Below are 24,313 nucleotides of genomic sequence, written 5' to 3'. Positions count from 1 at the left end.
GATCTGAGGGAACTGCGAAAGACCTGCAGTGGTAGTTGACCAACCGCAATTGAGTCAGTGGCAGACTCCTCTCTCCTCCGCCATCCCTACCCTCACACCCTCTCAGTAGTGACAGATGTGTCACTCCTGGGATGGGGCAGCCATCAGGGATAGTTGAAGATCAGAGGGCTCTGGTCTTCAGCAGAGTCTGGCCTTCACATCAACCTGCTGGAGCTCTGGGTGATCTGGATGGCAATTAAAGCCTTTCTTTTTCTAATCATGGGAAGGCTATTGCAGTTGTTCACTGACAATACCATCGCCATGTGGACAGCAAAAAACAGGGTGGGTGTGGGGTTGTGGACCCTTTGTCAATAGGCCCTGTGCCTCTGGACATGGCTGGAATGTCAGGGCATTTCTCTGGTGGTTCAAAATGTGGTGGGCTCCATAAACGCCAGGCCAGAAAAACACAGCTGTCGATGTCTAGCAGATCCCAAATGGAGTCTCCACCTGGAGGTGGTGCAAGATCTCTTTCAAGAGTGGGGGTGAGCTTTGATTATATCTGTTTGCTGCTGCAGAGAATGTGTAATGTCAGCAGGTTTGTGTTCTGGAGTTTCCTACGTGGTTCTTGTCTTGAGTGGAATTCCGACCTTCTGTATGCCTTTCCGCTGGTACCACTCCTCCCCAGAGATCTCAAGATCAGGAATGACTGGGCTTGACTCATTCTTGTGGTTCTAGATTGGACACAGAGAGGTTGGTAATCTGACCATCAATACTGCGATCAGGCTTCCTCTTCAGGAGGATCCTCTGTCACAGCAGCAGAAGAGGGTTCTGCATCCGAACCTGCGATCCCTCTGCTTTTATGCGTGGAGGTTGGACGGCAACATTTGACAGCTTACGACCTTCCTCCCGAAGTCTGTAATGTTACTCTGGCACCAGGCATCCCTCCATCAAAATGGTACACACCTGCCATTGAGACAAATTTGTGGCTATGTGTGTGCTCAGAAACATTGCCCCCCCCCCCCCTTTCAGCACCCTTATCCCTGGTTCTGCTATTTGTTCTTTCTTTTGCTAAGTAGAGCTCTGGTCTGGGCAATGTTACTGGTTATCTGTCTGCCATTTTAGCATTCTTGTGGTTGCTGGACCTTCTTTGTTCAAGTCACCCGTTGTGACTAGGTTCCAGAAAAGACTACAACACGTTTCAGCCCAAACCATTCATTATGCCCTAGGAAGATCTTAACCCAGTCCATACCTTCCTCACCTTCTCTTCCTTTGAGCCGCTACACAGCTGCCCACTTCATTGCTGACTATCAAAACTGCCTTAATATCGGCCCGGAGGGTCAGTGAGCTGCAGGCCCTTCCTGTACGTTTCCCTTATATCACCTTTTACCCTGATAAGTTGGTTCTTTGTACCCTTACCTTCTTCCTTCCCTTTCATATAGGCCAAAACATCACCTTGGCTACCTTATTTTCTCCGCTTTACCCTTCCAAAAAAGAGAGACTCGACCATCTGGACCTAAAAAGAACATTGTTGTTTTACATTGATCACTTAAGAGAGTTCAGGGGGGACGATCAACTCTTCGTAGGAGGCTAAGAAAGGGAAGGCAGTGCAGAAACAAACCATCTCACGATTGATAGTGCTCTGCGTAAAGATCTGTTACGCTTTGGCCGAAAAGCAACTCCCTGAGGGCTTGTGTGCTCATTCTACCAGAGCCAAGGTTGAGACCACTGCATTAGCTTGCGGAGTTCCTGTCCTGCCAGGCAGCAACATGGAGTCCTTGCACACTTTCATCAAACATTACTGCCTGGACAGTCAGGTCATTCGTGTCGGACATTTTGTCTGTTTGAATCTGAGGCTAATCTGTTCGTAAACCCACCTCCGGGGCAGATGCTGCTTGGGTATCTAGTCTAAGGTAGGAAATATGTGGCTAGAAGTCTCTATCATAAGCTTATGTCTGTGTGATGGGGCTGGACCTCTACACACTTCACATCCTGTACAGCCGTAGCGTAGCTGCGTGACACTACTTATCCGTGCATGGGAGTACTGCTCAAAAAATTCCATATCCAGTCTGTTGATGGGGAACAGTCTATGGTAAGGAATCTGTGGCCAGGTAGAGTCCTACTAGATAAAGCGTTACAGAAGGCAAGTAACTTGTTCATTAGGAAGATTGATGTTCTAGGCAAAATATATTTTTTTCTGTCAGTTTGGACATATGGCGAGAGTAACAACCATGCCAAGTATGGTACCTTGTCAATGGCATCCTTGGGAGAACAATAGAAGCACCTTATAACAAAATGGACCGGTGCTCGTCTGAAATATTGCACTAGACCCCGAGCACTGGATGGTTTCCTTGGAACTGCTGGACATGTCGTTTCAAATACCTGTCCTGCAGTCTTACAGATATTATCTGTGATTTAAGGTATGGTAGGAGCATTTTTATTTTGCTGCATTCTCCTTCGGATTCACCGGTGCCCCTTTGGTGATCACGAAAGTGATGGCAGTGGTTGCTGTTGATCTTTTTAGGTCAGGGATACCAATGTTCCCATACCTGACCGAATGTCCGTTGAATGTGAACTCACCAGTCAGTTATGCGCACCTCTTGACAGCAGACCTCTTGACATCAATGGAGTTCACTATCAATACGCCCAATTCCCACCTGATTCTGTCACAGAAGCTTCCAGTCATTGAGGCAATCCTGGGCACATTAAAGTACAGTGCTTTCCCTCAGCAGCAGTGATTTTAAGACACCCATTTAACCACACTGGATTTCCGCTGCCTAAATGGAAGATTCTCTTGAGACAAGCCTGCTAACCAGAATGACCAAATACAGGGTTAGAATCCGCAACAAAAGTTTGACTGACTGGGCCTTATTTACGAATATAAAAGATTTTGAAATCATTGAGATGGCCAAAAGGTACCATTTCGCACAATGTCTGAATAGCGAAATCGATATAGGCCTAAAGAAAGATAAGATCATTAACCTTGGCAAAAATCTTGTAAGATTAAAATGGCATATTGAACGAGTAGAGGCATTTGCAACCTGAAGCCAGGAGCGAATAGTGACACTGTGTCACACCCAGTTAGAGTTTTTCAAAGGAGTAACTCCTAGAGCACCCTCTGCCCTAGAATAGAGTAACACCCGTACTGCTATCTGGAGCATGGTATCTTCACACTTGCCCCAGTATTGGAACTTTCATAGATTCCCATAGCTTGTATCATTCCCCGTCGTCTGAATGGGAGTCTCAGTAACAAAGTAGCATAGCAGTAGGTACAAAAGAGAAAGAAATAGGCCTAGGCCTCATTCCCTTTTGTAGCATATCCACCTCTTTTTGCAAAAGAGACCAAAACCAAGCAACAGCCAATCAGAATAGCCTCACCCCACAGAACCTTCCTGCAAGAACCTCAGAGCCTCAGATTTTCTACCACAAGTTGTGCTAAGGGAATCTCCTTTGAGCTCTGCTCACTTCAACTCTGAGGATTTTACCAGCATTTTTCCTTCAGAATTGTTAGGTGTTTCATCTAGAAATGTCTAACAAGGAGAAGAAAGCCCTTTTTAAGGCTTGTTCCACCTGTGGCAAGAAAAGGCTGTATGTGGAGGACAGGCATAAGGACTGCATGTATTGCCTGTACCCTGATCATAAGGCTGCGGACTGCAAGGTCTGCCGCACCTTCTCTACAAAGACCCTCCGGGGCCGTGAGGGTCGCCTCCTCACTTGGCTCCAGAAATTGAAGTCAAGAAAAGAAACTCTGTCAAGTGACAGTGAGGATTCTTCATCTGCAACCTCATCCAGAAGGTCAGTCAAAAGGGGTAGGGCTTCCCCTTGACCTTCTTCAGAGCGTCCAGTTAAGGCCTCAAAAAAGACCACCCGTGAGTCGAGAGCCGGAGTCCTAGCAAATCTCACCACGGTGTAAATGAGAGGGAAGGACTATCTACAGCTACCGCACTGGTGGAATCTGCTAAGGCGTTTAAGAAGCCCTCTTCTTTGTCATCTGAGAAGTCAGAGAAAGGTTCCAAGTCGTCGACGACGCTGCAGAAGACTCCGTCGATGAAGGCTTCTAAATCGCAGGTGAAGAAAGTTACACCGTCGACGGTGCAGTCAGCGTCGACGGGAGCAGTCAGCGTCGACGGGAGCGTCGCCTACAGTTACAGCGACGTCGACGAGGATGTCGAAGTTATCGACAGCGACGACGATGAGGGTGTCGACGACGGCGGTGGTGACAACGGTGTCATCGACGAGAGCAACTACGACGGCGACACTGACAACGACGCGGCAGGAGCGTCGACAGCAGTGTCGACGACGGCCATCTCGTCGACGATTCATCCCTCGAAGGTGGATCTTCCGACGACGACCTTGTCGACGAGTTTTTCTCTGGCAACACCATCGCCGATGGTACCGTCGGCGACGTCTTCATCGACGGAGAGGATTACAATTTCCTTGAAAAGGATAACACCGTATATGACATCTCCAAGGAGGGTTACCCCCTTGCCTCCTGCACTGTTGCTTGAGGAAGAAGAGGATTCTGATGGGGATGATCAGGACTCTTTTGGCTATGCACATAGTCCTTCTCAGTTGTTGGTGAAATGCCAAGAGACTTATTCTGAGAGCGAGCACCTTCATGAATGCTCTTACGAGCAGTCTTATCAACTTCAAGAGAGCGCAGGCCAGGAGATGGTTTAAATTCCTTCTTCTCTCTTGGCAGATCTTCATGGCGTGTTACAAGATTATAGGGCCAGGTTTTCTCAGGCTCCTCCTCCTGTTGCTCTGTCTCGGCAGTACAGGCTGTATCTGAAAGAGACACGTTAGTGAGAGATTCCTTACCTTAGAATATCAGGCGTCAGACTAGATCCGGAAATTGTTTGCGTAGCAGTACCCATGTGCGTCGGTAGGCGTCGTCCGCGGCTCCGCGTCCGTCGTCGGTATATATATACAGATATATACAGATATATCGTTACACAAGTAGTAAATTGTGCACCTGCTCCAGCGGCTTCAATAATGGTTTCTCCGGAAGTGCCATCCCAGGTGCTTTCTCAGCCACAGACACCTGTTCCATGTATACCTCCAGTGATCCAGGAGGTTCAGGATGATTCCTCTGACGAGGATCAGGATGATGACAACAGGCCTAACCAAGGTTTTGAATGGGATGATTATGTGATCCCGGACCCAGCGTCACCTAGTCCGGACCCAGTGGACTCTCCCCCGGCGGATATTGGGGGATTTCACAAGTTGATGGAGAGAGCCTCTAGTATGTTCAAGCTTCCTATGCCTTCCTCTATGATTTTAAAGAGCCCTAAAGGAAGGTAATCCGGTCTATACCCATTTTCAGCCATGTCTGGGATGAGGTTTTAAAGGCGATGAAAAACTCAGCTACGGTAATTCCAGTTTTGCCCGCCTGGAAAAGAAGTACAAGGCCCCTGAGGATGGTCCGGCGTCTTTGACTGGGCAGCCGAAACCAGATTCTGTAGTATCGCAGGTGGCACAGAGGAAGTCATGTAATCCTTCGGCACCCCTGACAACTCCTCCTGATAAAGAGGGCAGGCTCCTTGATAATGCGGGGACGAGATTCTCCTCTATGGCAAGTCTTCTGGTGCGAGCTGCTAATGCGTTGGCGATCCTTGGCAGATATGATCGCCAAATGTGGTGCGATCTGTCACCATATTTGAACTAACTTACCCAGGAGTCCAAGGTGGAGGCCAAGAAGATCCTGCAGGAGGGGGAAGGGATATCGGCAGAGGTGATAGACGGTGCCATGGATATTGCCACTACGGCTTTCCGTTTGCTGGCTGGCGCAGCGGGTCTTAGTCGCCAAGGATGGCTCAGGACGACATGGTTCAGGCCGGAGGTCCTAAATAAGATCCTGGACCTCCCATTTGATGGTGAGGCATTGTTCGGCAAGCACATCAATGATGCCCTCCAGGATATAAAAAAGGATACAGAGACAGCTAGGTCTCTTGGTACTCTTCAGTATCGGAAGGCTCCTTTCCGGGGAGCCAGAGGGAAGAGTACTACTTCCTACAGAGGTTCGTATCAACAGCAACTTTACTCTTCTTATGGATCAACGTCTCAATCGTATCAGCAACCTTACCAGCAAAAACAAGGCCAGACCTCGTCTTTCCCTAGGTCCAATGCTAGAGGGAAGCAGAATCGCCAGGGACGTGATACTTCCAAGAGGCAATAGCTGCGTTCTGGCTCTGCCTGCTGTACCCACCTCCCTAACGACATCTGTGGGAGGCAGGGTGACTCAATACCTCCACAACTGGAAACGGATAACATCAGACCGTTGGGTGCTCAACATCATTCAAGAGGGCCGTACACTGGAGTTTATTCAAATTCCACCTTCTAAGCCCCCTGCTGCCATGCCTTCTAAACATCTGCGTCTCTTGCTGCTCGAAATTCATCAGATGCTCCTGAAGGGAGCTGTAGAGCTGGTTCCCTTTTCTCAAAAAGGGGAAGGATTCCATTCCAGGTTCTTCCTGGTAAAGAAGACGCTGGAGAAGTGGCACCCCATTTTAGATCTCAGGGAGCTATACACCTATCTCATTTCTCAATCCTTTTGGATGGTTTCGCTCCAGGATATCTTATGTCTCCTCAATCCGGGAGATTTCATGGCCACTCACGATCTCGAAGATGCGTATTTTCACATACCCATTCATCCAGCCCACAGGAGGTTTCTTCGATTCACAGTAGCCAAGAGCCACTTCTAATTCAGAGTTTTACCCTTCGGACTTCGCTCTGCCCCGAGGGTCTTTACCAAGGTGCTGGCACCGGTGGCAGCTTTCCTAAGGAAACACCATTTTCAGATCTTCCCATACCTGGGCGACAGGTTGCTGAAGGGCCCCGTACAGGGGGGCTGTGGAGGAAACGGTCAAGGCATGTACGAACCTATTCAGGAATCTGGGTCTCACTCTCAACAGGGAAAAGTCGCCTCTCTTCCCTTCCAGAATAGCACGTTTCCTGGGAGCTATCTTGGACATGACTCTCAGCAAGTCCTTTCCATCCCTCAAAAGGCAGGAAAAGCTGAAATCCATGGCTCATTTGTTGAGAAAAAGAAAGTGTCTTTCAGTACGCCGTTATAAATCCCTTCTAGGAGTGATTTCTTTGTGCATTCCTCTGATACCCCACAGGAGATTGCGGATGTGAGCTCTTCAGGAGCAACTAGACAGGCAATGGCAACAAGTTCACGGCTCATTCGACGACAAGGTGCTGATTACTGCGGCAATGAGAAGGGCAGCCTTGTGGTGGACGAAGGAAGAAAACTTATCCCAAGGTCTATCCTTCGTAAACAATCCAGCTCCTCAAGTGGTAACGACAGATGCCTCGCTGGAGGGCTGGGGTGCGGTGCTTCAGGATTTACATGTCAGTGGGCATTGGTTGCCACAGAACCATCATTTTCACATCAACCTCCTGGAGCTCAGAGCGATCCGGCTGACGCTGCAGGCGTTTCTTCCATGATTGCAAGGGTCGGCGGTTCTCGTCCGCACGGACAACACCATGGCCATGCACTACATAAACAAGGAAGGGGGTACCAGATCTCTTCAGTTATCTCAGGAGGCCCAACAATTTGGGAGTGGGCAATCCGAAACAGAATATCTCTAAAAGCAGAACACCTGCCAACAGTGCTAAACGAAAAGGCGGACAGACTCAGCAGGCTGTCATCAGTCAGCCATGAATGGAAACTGAACCAGACGGTCTTGAAGGAGATTTTCCATTGGTGGGGCAAAACCTCAATAGATCTCTTTGCCACCCCGATGAACAGAAAATGCCAGTATTACGCAAGCAGGTTACACCATAGAGGGTCGCTGGGGAATGCGCTTTCGATAGCTTGATCAAGAGCATTTGTGTACGCCTTTCCCCCCTTCCTTTGATTCCAAGGCTACTGAAGAAGATCAAGGCGGAACTGTGCAAGATGATCCTAATAGTTCCTGCTTGGCCGAGGCAGTTCTGGTTCATGGAGCTGCACCTCCTTTCTCTGGCTCCTCCACTTCCTTTGCGGGTGATTCTGGATCTTCTCACGATGTCCCAAGGTCAGATTTGGCATCCGGATCTTCGTTCCTTACACCTGACAGCATGGCTCCTGAGCAGTGACAGTTCCTAAACCTTCACCTCTCGGATGAGATAAAAGAGGTTCTTTCTCAAACTAGAGCCCCTTCCACTAACAAGACTGACCGTCTGAAATGGAAAAGAGTTTGCATCTGGTGCCGGAAGAAGGGTGTTGACTGTAGTAAATACTATCTTCACTGTTCCTCTCTGGCTAGACAGTACAACTATATCTATGACATCATAGAATGCCAGGCTGTCACTCTATCTCACTGTACCTTTCTATTACCTGTTATGGCAGTTGGTCACCTGAGGCTGAGCTACCAACAGCGAGCTCCTGGTGGGGTTTTCTATCTATCTACTTACAATCTTAACTTATCTGTCTAACCTGGAAGGAACCTGCAATAAAGGATCTTACTACTAAGTGGACTTGACATCAATTCATTTACCACAGTTTGGCGACGATTTTAACAGGATGAACTACGCGTGAATTAAGGAGAAAGGACGACTAAGCAACTAAAAGACAAGGTACTAAAGACTTTTTGGACTTTCAAACGTAAAATAGTAACCCAAAGTGAACGCCCCAGCTAACCCCACCAGTGTCCTGTACCATCTGGACAGCCTACAATCTGGGCGTAGATTACTTGATGAGCCTGCTGTCACCCTGCTGCTGTCTGGATAAAGTCTTTCCAGCAACGCTCTTCCCTGAGGCCTGTGGTATTTATCTAATGATTTGGCCTTCATTCTGACTGGGAAGAGTCTTGGTTTCACAGTTGGTTCCATCTACTTCATGGGAACAGTAACTGCGTGTTTTCCCTGCAGTATCTGTACTGAGAGTTTGGTGTTATTGTGCTCCAGAGCATCTTTCTTTTTAAGCAGCAATGTGGCTCACGGATTTGAACTGTACACACGAGCGTCATTCTTGGTGAGCCGACGTGCGTGTTTGAGGAGGCTGGACAGAGGGAGAGTTCTGCCGGTCAGTGAGAGGCACTACTAATTGTCAGTTCAACCTCTACTTCTCTAAAGAATCAGGTGAGCCGATGTGCGTGGTTGAGGAGGCTGGACAGAGACAGAGTTTTGCCGGTCAGTGGGAGACACTAATAATTGGCAGCTCAACCGCTGCGAGCCCCGCACGCGCTCTCCATGCACAGAATCTTACCTGGCTCGTGCTGTCTGCATCGTCGACCGTTGGTCACAAGCGATCTTCCCTTCTTCTTGGCTGCTGTCCATCTGATGACGTCCATGGAATCCTTCTGGAGTTGGTGAAGTCAGATTCTCCTATGACGCCTGTGTTGTCTTTGGAGACACGCTCCTTACGTCGCTACGACCGACGTGGCGGCCATTTTGGGTTTGTTGGGTTGCCACGGCAACAGCGTGCTGTGAGCTACTCTGCGCTGCGTGAGGCAGCGTGCCGTCATCAGCGTTTGACATTAGCGTTTAATCTTGAAGGTTGACTGTGGTAAACGCGCTTTGCCCAAACTGCTGTGTTTTAGCAAGTTCAGTGTTGGAGTTTCCTTCGAGCATACTTGGAACATAACTTTATTTTCGCCGAAGTGCGATGCCAAGGTGTCCGGTCTTCCTGGTCTTTCTTGCTCCTTTTCACCATGCTCCTGTCGAAGTTCGAATTTTGTTGCCTATGTGAGCAGTGGCAAAGACTTTGCCTCTCGAGGTGCTATGGCTGCGCGGACAGCGTTACCAACACTACATCGACCTGCAAGTCTTCTACTGGGACACAGCAAGTTGACTTTTCAAAGTCCTGTTTACCTTATGGTCTGAATGCTTGGATCCCGAGTGAGAGGTCGCTCACCGGAGCAAGTTTTATTTATTTATTTATTTATTTATGACAACTATTTACCATCACACATTGTTGATTGTAGCTTTATTTTGTGGTGGTGTGGTATAGTGTATCGCAAAATGTCATTATCTGTTAATTTGGGTTATGATGCATCTCGTGGTGTATCCTATTTGAAGCTTGGTGTTGTTCAGTTATCAGTGAAGTAGTGTCATTTGGGTAGTCCATGCCCAAACCAATTCACAAAGTGTGTCTTCTACTACTCCTTGTTAGTTATTTACAAATGACACATTCCCTTGTCCCAGAGTTATAGTGTTAATCCTGCGGTGTACGCTAGTCTGGGGATGTTGGTGTTAGTGGGTAGTCCATACCCATCTCTTGTCCCAGGGTTATAGTCTTTACTCTACGCTGTACCCTCTCAAGGGGACGTTAGTATCTGTGGTTGTTCATTGGTTGTTCAAACATGTTGATGGGTAGTCAACGCCCATAGTATATTTTATAAGTATTAATGGCTACTCCATGCCTTTGTTCCCAGAGATATTTAGTCTGCTCTGCGGTGTACCCTTTTTCAGGGGAGGTAAAGTGTTCTTTTTGGGTAGTCAACGCCCATAGTGTTTTATAGGTTTTAATGGCTACTCCATGCCTTTGTTGCCAGAGATATTTAGTCTACTCTGCGGTGTACCCTTTTTCAGGGGAGGTAAAGTGTTCTTCTTGGGTAGTCAACGCCCATAGTGTGTTTTATAAGTTTTAATGGCTACTCCATGCCTTTGTTCCCAGAGATATTTAGTCTGCTCTGTGGCGTACCCTTTTCAGGGGAAACTTTGTGTTTTTTTTGGGTAGTCAACGCCCATGCTCTCCTGCAGCGTACCCTTTTTAGGAGAGGTTCAATGTCTCCTCTTATTGGTAGAGATAATGTTTTTTTTTTAGGTGAGATTTTGAGTTCTATTTTATCTTGCATCAAGTGTCGTCATATCTTCATCAAGAGTTGTGTTAAGGGTAGTCTTGTTTTGTTTCAAATCCTCACTCTTTTGTTAAGGAGAGGGGATGTGGCATATTATGTCATAATGCTGATGTCTTAATGATGAATCTTTGTTCTTTTCTTAAATAATAGTACCTCATGTTAAAGTCATTTGTTGTTGTACACTACTACTTTTGGTTATTCTAAAATGTGTACTTCCTTGCTGTCTGAGGCATATGAGGTATTGTTGCTGATTAATCCTTTGTTCTGCTATTACTCCATAAAGAGAGAGGATATGTAGTAAATACTATCTTCACTGTTCCTCTCTGGCTAGACAGTACAACTATATCTATGACATCATAGAATGCCAGGCTGTCACTCTATCTCACTGTACCTTTCTATTACCTGTTATGGCAGTTGGTCACCTGAGGCTGAGCTACCAACAGCGAGCTCCTGGTGGGGTTTTCTATCTATCTACTTACAATCTTAACTTATCTGTCTAACCTGGAAGGAACCTGCAATAAAGGATCTTACTACTAAGTGGACTTGACATCAATTCATTTACCACATTGACCCTTTCTCTTCTTAGCCTCATCAGGTTCTTCCTTATCTCCTGTCCTTGACTAAGGCAGGATTGGCTCATTCATCCATAAAAGTTCACTTAGCAGCAGTTTCTCGCTACAGGTGCACTGCATCTGGACCTTCTCTCTGGTCATCCAGAATTGTCAAGCAGTTTCTCAAGGGTCTGTTTCGAGTCTTTCCTCCGGTGAGGCCTCCGCCTCCCACATGGCATTTGAATTTGGTTCTCACCCAGCTGATGAAGCATTCTTTTGAACCGATTCATCGGGCAGACATGACATTTCTTTCGTGGAAACTGGCACTTCTTCTTGCTCTCACATTTCGGCAAGACGCATTGGAGAATTGCAAGCTCTCACAATTCAGGAACCTTTTCTCCAATTCAAAAGAAATACTGTAATTCTAAGGACTAATCTGAGGTTCATACCAAAAGTACCTTCAGACTTTCCTCTCAATGAATCAGTGAGTCTCAAGACTTTCTTTCCTAATCCTTCCACGCCGGCGGAAAGGTCACTTCATTCACTGGATGTACAGTGGTGCTTGAAATTTTATCTGGACCCCACTAAGGGATTTCATAAGTCTTCTCAATTATTCATCGCATTTAGTGCTCCTCGCAAGGGCTTACCCCTTTCGAAGCAGGGTATTGCTTGGTGGATCTCCAGTGCCATTCAGTACTGTCACTCTGCAGCGGGCAAGCCTCTAGAAGGCAGAGTTAGAGCACACTCCACAAGATCCATGGCTTCCTCTATGGCTCTCTTTGCGGGAGTGCAGCTCAAAGACATTTGCAGAGCTGCGACTTGGAGCAGCACGCACACCTTCACTAAGCATTACTGCCTGTAAACCTTGACACAGGAAGACACAGCTGAAGGCCAGGCAGTCCTGAGGAACCTCTTCCATTGAATGGTGAGCTTTCCCTACTATACCACCTTCATATGATTGCACATTTTGTATCTAATGATAATGCTGATTACTGTTTCAATGTGCATCTATTTCTTATGAAAGTATGGATACTGAGGTATTTCTATATTTATGTCATAAAATGTGCTTTATTGCTTACTGCTAGCTACTCTGATACAAGCTATGTGAATCTATGAAAGTTCCAATACTGGGGCAAGAAAACAAGTTACTTACCTGTAACTTTGGTTCCCCAGTATTGGTAACTTTCATAGATTCCCATGCGCCCACACTCCTCCCCTGGTAAAGCTCAGCCCTCAGCAGATGTGGTTACTGTAACACAACCACTATGAAACTCTGAGGCTCTGAGGTTCTCTCAGCAAGGTTCTATGGGGTGAGGCTATTCTGATTGGCTGTTGTTTGGTTTTGGTCTCTTTTGCAAAGAGGTCGATATGCTACAAAAGGGAATGAGGCCTAGGCATATTTCTTTCTCTTTTGTACCTACTGCTATGTTATTTTGTTACTGAAACTCCCATTCCGACGACGGTGAATGATACAAGCTATGGGAATCTATGAAAGTTTCCAATACTGGGGAACCAAAGTTACAGGTAAGTAACTTGTTTTCTTCTTAAACTACAAAAGATACTTTGTTCCAAGTAAAGGACGTTCCTGGCCCAACCAGAACATCAACAACTGCCTACATAGTTGAGAAAATTAAGAAGGGCAATAAATTGTCTATCACATACTGGTACTAAACCCAAAGTAAAACAAACAAACAAAAGAAGCACTTTTAAAATGGCAGACAAATATACGAGAAGCAAGTATGGGAGACAAAAAGACAACAAAGAGAGAAAGAGTGGCTTGCACTTTACAAGACATGTTCGAAAAACGATTCACTGCTTATATTCAGTCCAAGATGGGCACCAAGCACATCAGCCAAAGTATTCTAGAAGCTTGTGGTGAACCCACATCTCAGCACTTTTCTGACAAGACCAGGAAACAACAACTATCTAGCACAACAGCAAAACGTATTCCAGTGCAAAAACAGGCTTGCAAGATCTTATAAGCTCCACCTTTTAGTGCATGAGAAATCATGTAGCCATTGTCCTAAATGGCCTCCCCGCTAAACTAAGCAAAATGTATACATAATCCTTGACAAGCTGGCTCAACCACTATTTATTGCTAGCTATTTTGCTGTATACTGCCATCCTGGAAGGGCGCCATCCTTGGTCCCTTTCGCAAAAAAGGCTGCCACCAATATCCGGCTAATTAAAGGATTATATGCCTGTTATACACAGAAGCTAAGCAATACAGCAGCCTGCTGCTTAAAAATCTAAAACCGTGGGCTCTTAGCTTAAATCTCATACCACAGTGCCAAACAGACTTTAGATGGCCACAGTATACTCGATAATATCATGGCAGTCTCTATGCTAGTCAAAAAAACACCTGGCACCCGTATCGTCAGACTTATTTCCGACTGCGTTTGACACTATAAACAGCAACACTGGCACTAATTGGCCAATGAGACATCAATATCACTTTACTGAGACCCATTCAGATACTGCACATAGATATATGGATTGGCATAAAATTGAACATATTCTTAAAGTAAGGCTGAGTTCTCTCCTATGTAGCGGACTTGGCCTCCAACTTTACAACTCCAGAGCATGCCACCGCCCCTTAAGCTCAGGGGAGCAACCATCTAAATTCTAATGTATGCAGATGACAGTCATATTTGATCCAAGTGGAACCTTCCTGCAACACACACTACACAATCTGACAACCTATTTTGCAGCTAACAATCTAAACATGAACCATGAAAATTCCAACATTCTACACATCGGCAAAAGGGTCAGCTAGAAGGGTGGTTGGAGTATTAACAAAGACATTAAAACCTGCTGACATTTGAAATTACCTGGGTCTGTGGCTCAGCATCAAAGGATTCTTCTCCAAATAATTTGAGAAAATGAAATCTAAAGAGAGCAGTTTGATTTACATATTTCTGGAGCTGTCTAAGAACATCTCAACGCCGAGGCTCAAAGCAGAATTATGGGTGATAAAAGCAAAGCAAAGCATTTGCCTTACCTGCTGTACGGTTGTGAAATGTTCTTCGCCCAGATTGTTACGTTGAACACAGCACATGCTCTCTCTTCAGAACGCTGTTCACCCTACATTCATCAACATCTTAGGCCCAAATTAGATTAGAATGTGACCTACCAACACAAACTTTATAACTGGCAGGCTGCTTATTTTCATTCTGGCCAAGCTGCAAGCCAGCCAAACAGAAGTCGTTAAGATCGTGCCTATGGAGTGAATTGTGGGCCTGGTAGTACCTATACTATTCTCATCCAAAGCTCCAGTGCAATCAAAATGTTTAATATGGAGGAAAGCTGGGTACCTGCGGTTCCGGTGTACCAACTGAAACTCTTACTAAGAAAATAAGCTTTTGCAATGCAATAGGTCGTGCGTTACTGATAGTTTGAGGTATTGGCGTTGCAAATAATATTGCAACAACAATAGCTCATACTTTCACTAATCCAAGACCTAGTGCATTGCAAATGATTGCGTAGTGAGCCTGGAACCAGCATTGTATGTCTTAGTGCAGTACCCTAAGCTGATCCTAGAGCTCCTTAGTGAGCAAAGCACCAGCATTGTATGTCTTGGTGCAGTACCACAAGCTGCTGCTAGAGGTCACTAGTGAGCAAGCACCAGCACTGCATGTCTCGGTGCAGTGCCGCAAGCTGCTCCTAGAGGTCCCTAGTGATCAAGGCACCAGCACTGCATGTCTCTGTGCAGGACCACAAGCTGCTCCTAGAAGACGCTAGTGAGCAAGGCACCAAAACGATTCAAAAGGGGGTGGTGATGGACAGAGTATCTGAATTAAGCAGAACACTCCTACCCAGTCAAGAGATCAGGGCTTGATCCATCACCGTTTTTTAGCTCACTGCACCATCCCAGTTCAGAACCTGGCTACATGCAAATTAGTCTGACCCTGGCCCAGTGCATAATGGGAACAGGGCAGACCAAACTACCAAGCCAATTCTTTACTGGAAAGGAAACAAGCTTCCGGGGACCGGTTTCTGGCATTACAGCCGTCTTCGGCCCGGCTTGCTTGAATCCTGATGGTGCAGTGAGCAAGGGACTCACATCTGAGCATACCCTTCCACACTTGTGGTGGCCAAAACGATTCAAAAGGGGGTGGTGATGGACAGAGTATCTGAATTAAGCAGAACACTCCTACCCAGTCAAGAGATCAGGGCTTGATCCATCACCGTTTTTTAGCTCACTGCACCATCCCAGTTCAGAACCTGGCTACATGCAAATTAGTCTGACCCTGGCCCAGTGCATAATGGGAACAGGGCAGACCAAACTACCAAGCCAATTCTTTACTGGAAAGGAAACAAGCTTCCGGGGACCGGTTTCTGGCATTACAGCCGTCTTCGGCCCGGCTTGCTTGAATCCTGATGGTGCAGTGAGCAAGGGACTCACATCTGAGCATACCCTTCCACACCAGCACTGAATGTCTAGGCGCAGTGCCGCAAGCTGCTCCTAGAGGTCCCTAGTGATCAAGGCACCAGCACTGCATGTCTCTGTGCAGGACAACAAGTTGCTCCTAGAAGAAGCTAGTGAGCAAGGAAGGCACCAGCACTGAATATCTAGGTGCAGTACCGCAAACTGCTCCTAGAGGTCCCTAGTGAGCAAGGCACGAGCCCTGCGGACCTCTTTTGGTCACAAATGGTATTGCACCCTGCTGAAGACATGGTAAATTCACCCTACCCACAATGCATTGCATGCAAGACAGTACTATGTGTACATTCAAATATCTATGTCTATATATACAATTAGTAGCTTTGAAATGTGACAAAAAAATTATTACATTAATTTCAAATTAGGTTGTACTCTGTGTGGAGCTGATGAAGGGAAATTTATAGACGGTCTCATATAAATATGGATGTTCTAGTGAGCAAAGTAACAACTGCCAGCCTAGCTTAGGACCAAGTGTGCGTTATACCTGAAGCCCTTTAAGAAAGTAGTGCCTTGAGGCTGTAATTAAAACCTAGGAAGTAACAACACATGTAACAGGGGGTGTCCTCATAGGAGGTTACATGAAGAGACAATGTGGTACTAAGGAAGGACTACTAAGCCTATTGACCAATTAAAACCCACCATTTACAAACAACAGAAATAAGCATTTTGTGACTAGGCCCAATGTCTGCACATCTATCTATATTCATTGGCTGTAGTCAAAACATTAGTTTGCAATATTTGTTCACTTCGTGGTGGTGTCGTGCTTCGTACCAAGCCACTTTTGGTGCAGGTTTGGCCACACTTTGAAAACAAAGTGTGTGCCCAATATCCAAAACACAAATTGCACTCAAGCACACACTATTTCAACCGTAAGATAAGTCTCATGTTTATAGTCCATTATTAATTCCAGTCGACACAGATCAAGGTGTTCCAAAGAGTTTTTTTTTACTCCAAAAGCAGATTTACATACAATGTTGTCCAACAATGCCACAGCCGACACGTGTTTCGTCCACCTAGACTTTTTCAACCCTGCAAAAATCATATTTTACTTCTATTACATTTACTCTTGGTTTATGGCTCCAAAGAGAAAGAAACACTTTTTCCCCAAAACTTACCCATCAGCCTTCTTCCGGTTCGTCCCGCCAGAGGCCCAGCCTCCTGGGAAGCCGTACTGTATCACAATTTGCCATTTACCAAGGACCGTCATGTACCAAGAGCAGGTGGCTTCCAGGCAACTGTCCTCATCTAAACACAGTCCGGTTATTTCGAACCACTGCTTCCTGCAATCAAGATGTGGTTACTGTAAACACATCAGCATTTGCAGAGTCTGTCACAGAGGGTGATGTCCGGTGGGAGAAAGCTGTGGGGGACACAGTGTCTGAAGACGAGGTGGTATGTGAGATTGAAACTGATAAGACATCTGTACAAGTTCCGGCTCCTGCTGCTGGTGTGATTGAAGCTCTCCTGGTTCCTGATGGGGGTAGAGTGGAAGGCGGAACACCCCTCTTTGCACTCAGGAAGTCTGGAGCTGCTGCCCCTAATGCAAAACCAAGTGAGGCTGCTCCACCTGCACCCCCGAAACCAGAGACTGCCTCACCACCTCCTGCGGCAGGGCCCATCCCCATCCCCATCCCCACCTCCATGCCTCCAGTGCCTCCAGTCTCCTCTCAGCCGATGGACAGCAAGCCAGTGTCTGCAGTGAAGCTGGCTTCTCCTCCAGCTGTTCCAGAGGGGGCACCTGCCACGAGTTCTCGATCCGAACACAGGGTGAAGATGAACAGAATGCGTCAGCGAATTGCGCAGCGCCTGGAAGAAGCTCAGAACACGTGTGCCATGCTCACCACCTTTAATGAGATCGACATGAGTAATATCCAGGATATGAGGGCCCGTCACAAAGATGCATTCCTGAAGAAACACAATTTGAAGCTCGGGTTTATGTCTGCATTTGTGAAGGCTGCAGCATTTGCTCTGCAGGATCAGCCGTCAGTGAATGCAGTCATTGACGACACAACGAAGGAGATTGTATACAGGGATTACATTGACATCAGTGTGGCAGTATCCACCCCAAAGGGTCTGGTAGTTCCTGTGGTCAGAAATGTTGAGTCGATGAACTTTGCGACCATTGAGCGAACCATTAACGAACTCGGAGAAAAGGCGCGTAAAAACGAGCTGGCCATTGAAGACATGGATGGTGGCACGTTCACTATCAGCAATGGTGGAGTCTTTGGTTCAATGTTTGGGACACCCATCATCAATCCTCCGCAAACTGCCATACTGGGCATGCATGGGATCTTCGACAGACCGGTCGCTATTGCTGGCAAGGTGGAAGTGCGTCCAATGATGTATGTCGCTCTGACCTATGATCACCGCCTGATTGATGGCAGAGAGGCAGTTCTTTTCCTGCGCAAGATCAAGTCAGTGGTCGAGGATCCCCGCATCTTGCTGCTGGATTTATAGGAATATGCCTGAAGACCCTAACCCATCTTTTCTTTTGGACTCTATACTGTTAGTTCTATTTCAGATTCTGGAGTTATTTGGCTGGTGGGCCACTGTGTTACTCTTCCATTCGGGAGTTATTTTGTCCATTGAGGGGGTTTGGAGGTGGGAAAGAGTTCAGAGAAAAAGGCAGAGAATCTAGGCAGCATTTTGCCAATATCACTCTGGGGACTTGCCACTCGTGTAGAGTAATTTTCAGGTCTCTGGTAGCTTGCAGTAGTTCACTTTGCTGCTGCATACCTCACTCATTCATCCTTCAAGTCCCTTGGTATACTCTGAATTTGGCCCCAATTCCCCGAGGTTAAGACTTGGATCATTCAATTTTCCCTGTGCTTGGATTAATCGTACTTTTCAACTCTAGACAATAATGTGGTTTTACATAGGCTGTCTCTAAAGGAGGAGGATCAGCATACTGCTGGTCTGTCACAAGTTGTGTGGCTTACTTAACTGTCTAAGGCTATAGTTCCATATCTACAGCGTGCAGTAACCCCTTTTTACTTGTGACTCCTCTTGAACGCACACTGTAGCCTAGAATCTGTATCTCAACTCCATCCCTCTCCTGAATAGTAGAAAAGTTGTGTCCAGAGCTGGAGCTCCCTCTGCTCATTTCATGGACACTGCACATGTATTTACCAAAGTCTCTAGCGGAGGGTGTGATGGGAGGATTGGCAGAGGTAATATAAGAGCGGCAGTATATCCAAGGCCCGAGCATTTGGAGCAGGGTCTATCACTCAGTTCATCTGATATTATATACAGAACTTGTAATTAAAATATTTAAAGAAACTGATTTTAAATTAAATAAAATTATAAAAAACTGGAGAAAAAAACAAAACAAAAAAAACTTACCCATCACCAGTCCATCTAGCCAATTCATAGGGATGAAACATAAAAAGCAAAAAGTTTGTGGGGTGAAACGTGATTGCTCCAACTAGGAGTCTTTAGATCACCTTTATCCACTTTGTTACTACAAATTAGCCCAGTGTCTGTCTATAAGTCATGTTCCATTCGCAAAACACAGGGACAAGTGTTTGTTAAAGTGTCATGAAAAACAGACGTGGTAGCCATGAATCATCCGTCACCAAGATGGTAGGTTAATTATAATACTTGAACCTACCTATAAGTATGGTAATATATCCAAAGTAAGTATGAGGTCTCTCCCAAAGTCTTTTAATTGCAAAGTTTCTGCTAAAAATTCCATGTGTCTGGGACCTCACAAAATTGGTCGGCCCATTGCTGGGCTGACTAGGATGTAATCTTATTGGAAGAATATGATATGATATCAGGGATCAGACATCGCATGGACACTAACAAATAATAAAGTTAAAACATTAACGACCACGTTGTATAACGAGAATGCAGGCACTTACCCCAAAGGTTTATTGTGTCTGCTTCAGTAGTTGTAAAACATAACGAGGGATGGCACCACCCTGATAAGCGTGCTAAGACAGATTGAATTTTTAGCCTACACTTTGTAATTAATAGACTTTGGGAGAGACCTCATACCTACTTTGGATATATTACCATATTTGTAGGTAAATTCAATGATTATAATTAAAATACCATCTTGGTGACGGATGATTCACGGGTACAACGTCTTTGTTTTTCATTACACTTTAAGAAACACTTGTCCCTGTGTTTTGTGAATGGAACATGACTAATAGACACTAGACAAATTTGTAGTATAAAGTGCATTAAGCTGATCTAAAGACTCCTAGTTGGAGCAATCACTTTTCACCCCACAAATCTTTTGCTTTTTTATGTTTCATACACATTTGTAAGCTTGCCTTCCTTTCCCTCTGAATTGGCTAGATGGACTGATGATGGGTACTTTTTTCTTCAAAAAAAATGTTTCTTTCTCTTTGGAGCCATAAATCAAGAGTAATTGTAATAGGAGTACAATATGATTTATGCAGCCTTGAAAAAGTCCAGATTTACAAAAGACAGGGACAGGAACCAATTAAAAAGATGGGCGGAAAGTGGGTGGAGCTTTATGCCCATATTCTGAATTCAGCTTGTCCCGAAGAAAAAGTTCAAGCGCTGCCTAGGCAAGATCTAAAAACAGGGTTATTCAGTCTGCCTTATCATCAAGTACGTCAGAACTTTATTACGTCCTGTATTCAATTCAATCCCAATTTTGCTGAAATGAAGTCAGGAACTGGCTAACTAAGATTTGTCCAGTTTAACATTGGGGAAATAAAGCAGCTCTGGCCATCCCCTAATCATCCAACATTTGTTTCTGCTCATACTCATACAAGACTGAAAATTTGCCCCTTGTAATTTGCTGCTGTAAGGGTCTTGCAGAACAGTGCCTGAAATTGTGAATACCTTCTTGCAAACATAAGACAATGCAGAGATGCAATAACCGAATGTTTCAATCCCTTGGATATGAAATTAGCTAGTACAACAGTGACTTTTATAAACACAATTTAATTCGTTTTTTTTGCTAAAAAAAACAACTTCATTTTAAATGTATTGTAATGCCTGATCTAATTGTTAAGTTGTGTAATGGTTTTAATTACTCTTACAATAAAGATTATTATTGTAGTTCTCCAAGATACTTAGACTGCGATCCTGATAGTTCATGCTCTGTCCTGGATGATGGTGAGAACAGCTTAGAGGTTTTTTGGCCTCTTAGCACCGTGCTTCCTCCTCATCAGGTATTCCAGATGGCACAGACAAGCAATGGAATTTGAAGTTATAGAGGGCCCAGAACCAAGACAATATTGCCAATGCCTTCCTGGTCTCAGAGGAGACATCTAGGGATATATTGTGGTGGCTCCTCGTACTGAATTGGTCCAGGGGCATTCTCTCTCTGTACCCCACACAAAGCTTATGGTGGGGACCTACATGTCCATATGGATCTAGAGAAATCATCTGGTATCTGTCAGGTTCCAAGCTCCGCATTAGTCTGCTGGAGCTGTGAACATTCATCTGGCTCTGACGGCCTTCCTGCCGTCCATCAAGGGGAGGCTTGTTGCAGGTTCTTACAGAGAACATCTCTAACAAGTGGCACTACTAAAGCCAGGTGGAGTGGGTTCCTGGGTCTTGTGTCAGAAGGCTGTGCACCTCCAGAGGTGGTTGGAGTGCCAAGGCAATTTCCTAACCTGAACCTCCTTGCAAGGTCCCTGAATGCCAAAGTGGACTGTGAGGAAACAGGTTTTTTGGAGATGAACCCCAACTGTTTGCCCCCATTTTGACTACTAGGTACTGGTATTATACCTCTGATATTCCCTGAGCCCTACTAAACAGGACTCTGCGCTTGTGCTCTGACCCTTAATATGATGTATGTTTATTTGGCTTGTCCCCAATGAGCATATCCTAACTTACTTGTAAGTTCCAAATATATGGTACCAGGGTTACCCAGGCCCTATAAGTTAGTGTCCCCTAATGGCTGCAGCACTTGTTTTGCCACCTTGAGTGGGATCAGCTATGACATTGCTCTCAGTCTGCCTCTGCAGACTGGAAGGACAGTTTAAAACTGCTAACTTGACTTTACCATTTAAGGTAAGTCACCCCTATGGCAGGCCTAACAAGTCCTAAGGGAGGGTGCTGTATATTAAAAAGTAGAACATGTACTTTTACATGTTCTATCAGTAAAAATGCAAATTGGCAAGTACAGGGTTACAGGCTGGCACCCCAGTCATGCTAATCTCTAAATGGGACTACTAAGGTTGCCACTCTTTGGTATCAAAAGAATCCGTACATTAAATCTGATTTAATGGTTAAATCGAAGTTAATCTCACTGGTGGACAAATTATACGTTTAGAAGTTGCCACTGTAGTTGCTCAAGGTTTCCATTCCGCGTTTGCTGATGTACACCGTTCTTGTCCCGCAGACAGCTTTTTTCAGCACTCGGTAAACATGCTAATGACTCCCAGGAAAGGACACAATAGGGACTCCATGGAGAGAGGTGTTACCTCCCTCCTTCAGGAGGCCACACAGGTTTTAGCCCAAAAGGTGAGCTTAAAAGGAGAAGCCCCCTTTGAAGGGAAAATGGGTGACACTTAAGAGAAGTGCACTCTATTATTTAGGCAGACCGGCTGGCGCTGGGGAGAGGAGAGAAGAAGCCAGTTGTCAAACTGTTTTTCCAGGTACGTGAAGCCCTTTGTTAGCCACACCTCTGGGGGTGGGTTAGGGAGCTCCAAGTGTCGAGAGAGGGGTATCACCATCTTGGAAGTGGGCAGAATGGTGCATCCTGAGATAGACAGATTCAACACTTCCTAGAAAGTTTTCATCAGGAAGGAGAGAATCTGGTAGACCATTGTCTACCAACTGCATCCTACCCTGAGGGAATTTTCTGAAGGTAAATAGGGCAACCCTGGCACCCAGAACTCCGATCTCTACAGGCTTGGAAGAAGGACCGAAGAAGGACTGCCCTGCTTCACAGAGTGACCAGCAAATGAAGGCTGCACATATGAAGACTGCACCTGGTGACTAGCGAAGAGAGGGACTCAGCCTGCTGTATCCTGCTCAAGGAGAAGCTGTCTCCAGTGCCCAGTTAAGCCAAAAGAACTTCAAGGTCCAGCTGACTGACCTCCTCTTTGCAACACAGACACACGTCTGAAGTAGCCTGCTGGGGTAGGTTGATAGCCCACAGCCTTCAAGCCGCTACCACTGTCACTTGCTGAACCTAGGAGTGCTATCTGAGAGTTGCTGGGTCCCTCAGAAGGTGAGTTATCACCTCAGGAAGGATTGGCACGTGACTGAGACAACCGGTGACTGGTAGTCCAGTGGCGACTGGACTTTGGCCAGACCAGAGAGGACTTTGGGAGACGTCGACCCAAAACAGGACACCTAGCCATCTTCGTGGACCAAGGAATCCCTGCAGGAAGACCGCCATCAACAGCATTGTATCCACAGCATACTTTGAGTATCTTCAGCATCCTTCATCCCTTGCATCAAGACCACTCCATAGGAAACCATTGCTACACGTATAAGGTACCTGGAACTGTTGCAGGATTGCTTCTCCTGTGAAGATAACTGTTCTTGAGGACCTTGCTGGTCCCACTGACTAGCTCCCTACTGGAGTTGGTCGCCACGAGTTCGTACAATCTGCCGCGTTGACATTTACCTAAGTTTTCTTTGAAAAAATGTTTAAATGTCCAATTTGTTGACTTTACAAGGCTTGTTCGCTTTTGAGTAAAATTGCTTTGATTGATTATTGCATGTAAAATCTATATCTCTGGAGTCCCCTCACCCCCCTTCCGCAGTGGTGGGTCGTTTTCATGCTAGTTTCTAAATACTTATAAATTGGTGCTGGTTTTCCTTAGTGTTGCCAATTTCTCCTTTAATTGATTTGGTCCTGTTTAAGTGCTCTACACTTGTTCCTGTATCTAAGCATTGCTGGTCTGTGGCACAGTTACCCAGGGTTGGGCTGATGGTTTTACAGACTAAACCTACTGGGCTTAAAGGGGTTGGTAAATGTATTATATGATGAGGTCGCACAACCACACCAAATAATACACCCCATTCCCTCACACAGATGAACTGGGCAGATGGCCTATGGCAAGGCCCAAGTGGCATCTACATCCCTAGGCAGTGCAGGTTGTCTTGCAACAGTTGGGCAAACCCTATCAAGATATTTTTGCTATCATCGACAATGTGCAGTGTCTATAGTTTGTGTTTTGAGAGTCTGCAAGAGCAGTAGTTAGGCACCGAGCTTGCCATTAGCCTGTGGTCTCTTGTTATTGCTTGTTCCAGCCTGATCCAATGATACCGCCGCTGCCCGGGTTTTCCCGTTCACCCTTCTTCCTGCCAGCAGAAGCCCCACCCACACTAGGACCTACTTTAGGCATGCAGCAGTGGACACACACAGTGGATGTTCCGCTGGCGTGCCAAAGATAAACCCGTCTGCACTCATCCATGTCAGGACTGCGCCCAGCTCCATGACCCTTGGCCTTTCTGCACCCCCTTACCCAGAAGATACACCTTTGCCGAGCTCTACACCGTCGACCCTGAACCTCACAATAAACACTGGCACTGCTCCAACCCACGTTCCACAGTAGAACCTTTCACCTGCACCCAGCACACACACCACCTGAACAAAAAAAACAACT

At 45.9% G+C, this 24,313-nt stretch overlaps 2 protein-coding genes across 7 annotated transcripts in view; both read left to right on the top strand.

The window, feature by feature from the left end:
* HERC1 (HECT and RLD domain containing E3 ubiquitin protein ligase family member 1) overlaps window positions 1-24,313 on the top strand; it is a 2,088,313-nt gene that overhangs the window by 1,256,395 nt on the left and 807,605 nt on the right. The window lies entirely within an intron of this gene.
* On the top strand, window positions 4,972-18,261 carry LOC144826402 (dihydrolipoyllysine-residue succinyltransferase component of 2-oxoglutarate dehydrogenase complex, mitochondrial-like). Its single transcript, XM_078684715.1, has 3 exons — window positions 4,972-5,276; window positions 7,064-7,243; window positions 16,847-18,261. The coding sequence occupies exons 1-3, from the start codon at window positions 4,972-4,974 to the stop codon at window positions 18,216-18,218; spliced, it is 1,857 nt and encodes a 618-aa protein (XP_078540841.1). The 3' UTR covers window positions 18,219-18,261.

Source organism: Lissotriton helveticus, chromosome 3_2 (assembly GCF_964261635.1).
Source record: "Lissotriton helveticus chromosome 3_2, aLisHel1.1, whole genome shotgun sequence".
NCBI classification, from domain to species: domain Eukaryota; kingdom Metazoa; phylum Chordata; class Amphibia; order Caudata; family Salamandridae; genus Lissotriton; species Lissotriton helveticus.
This window is presented reverse-complemented; position numbering and strand designations above follow the sequence as displayed.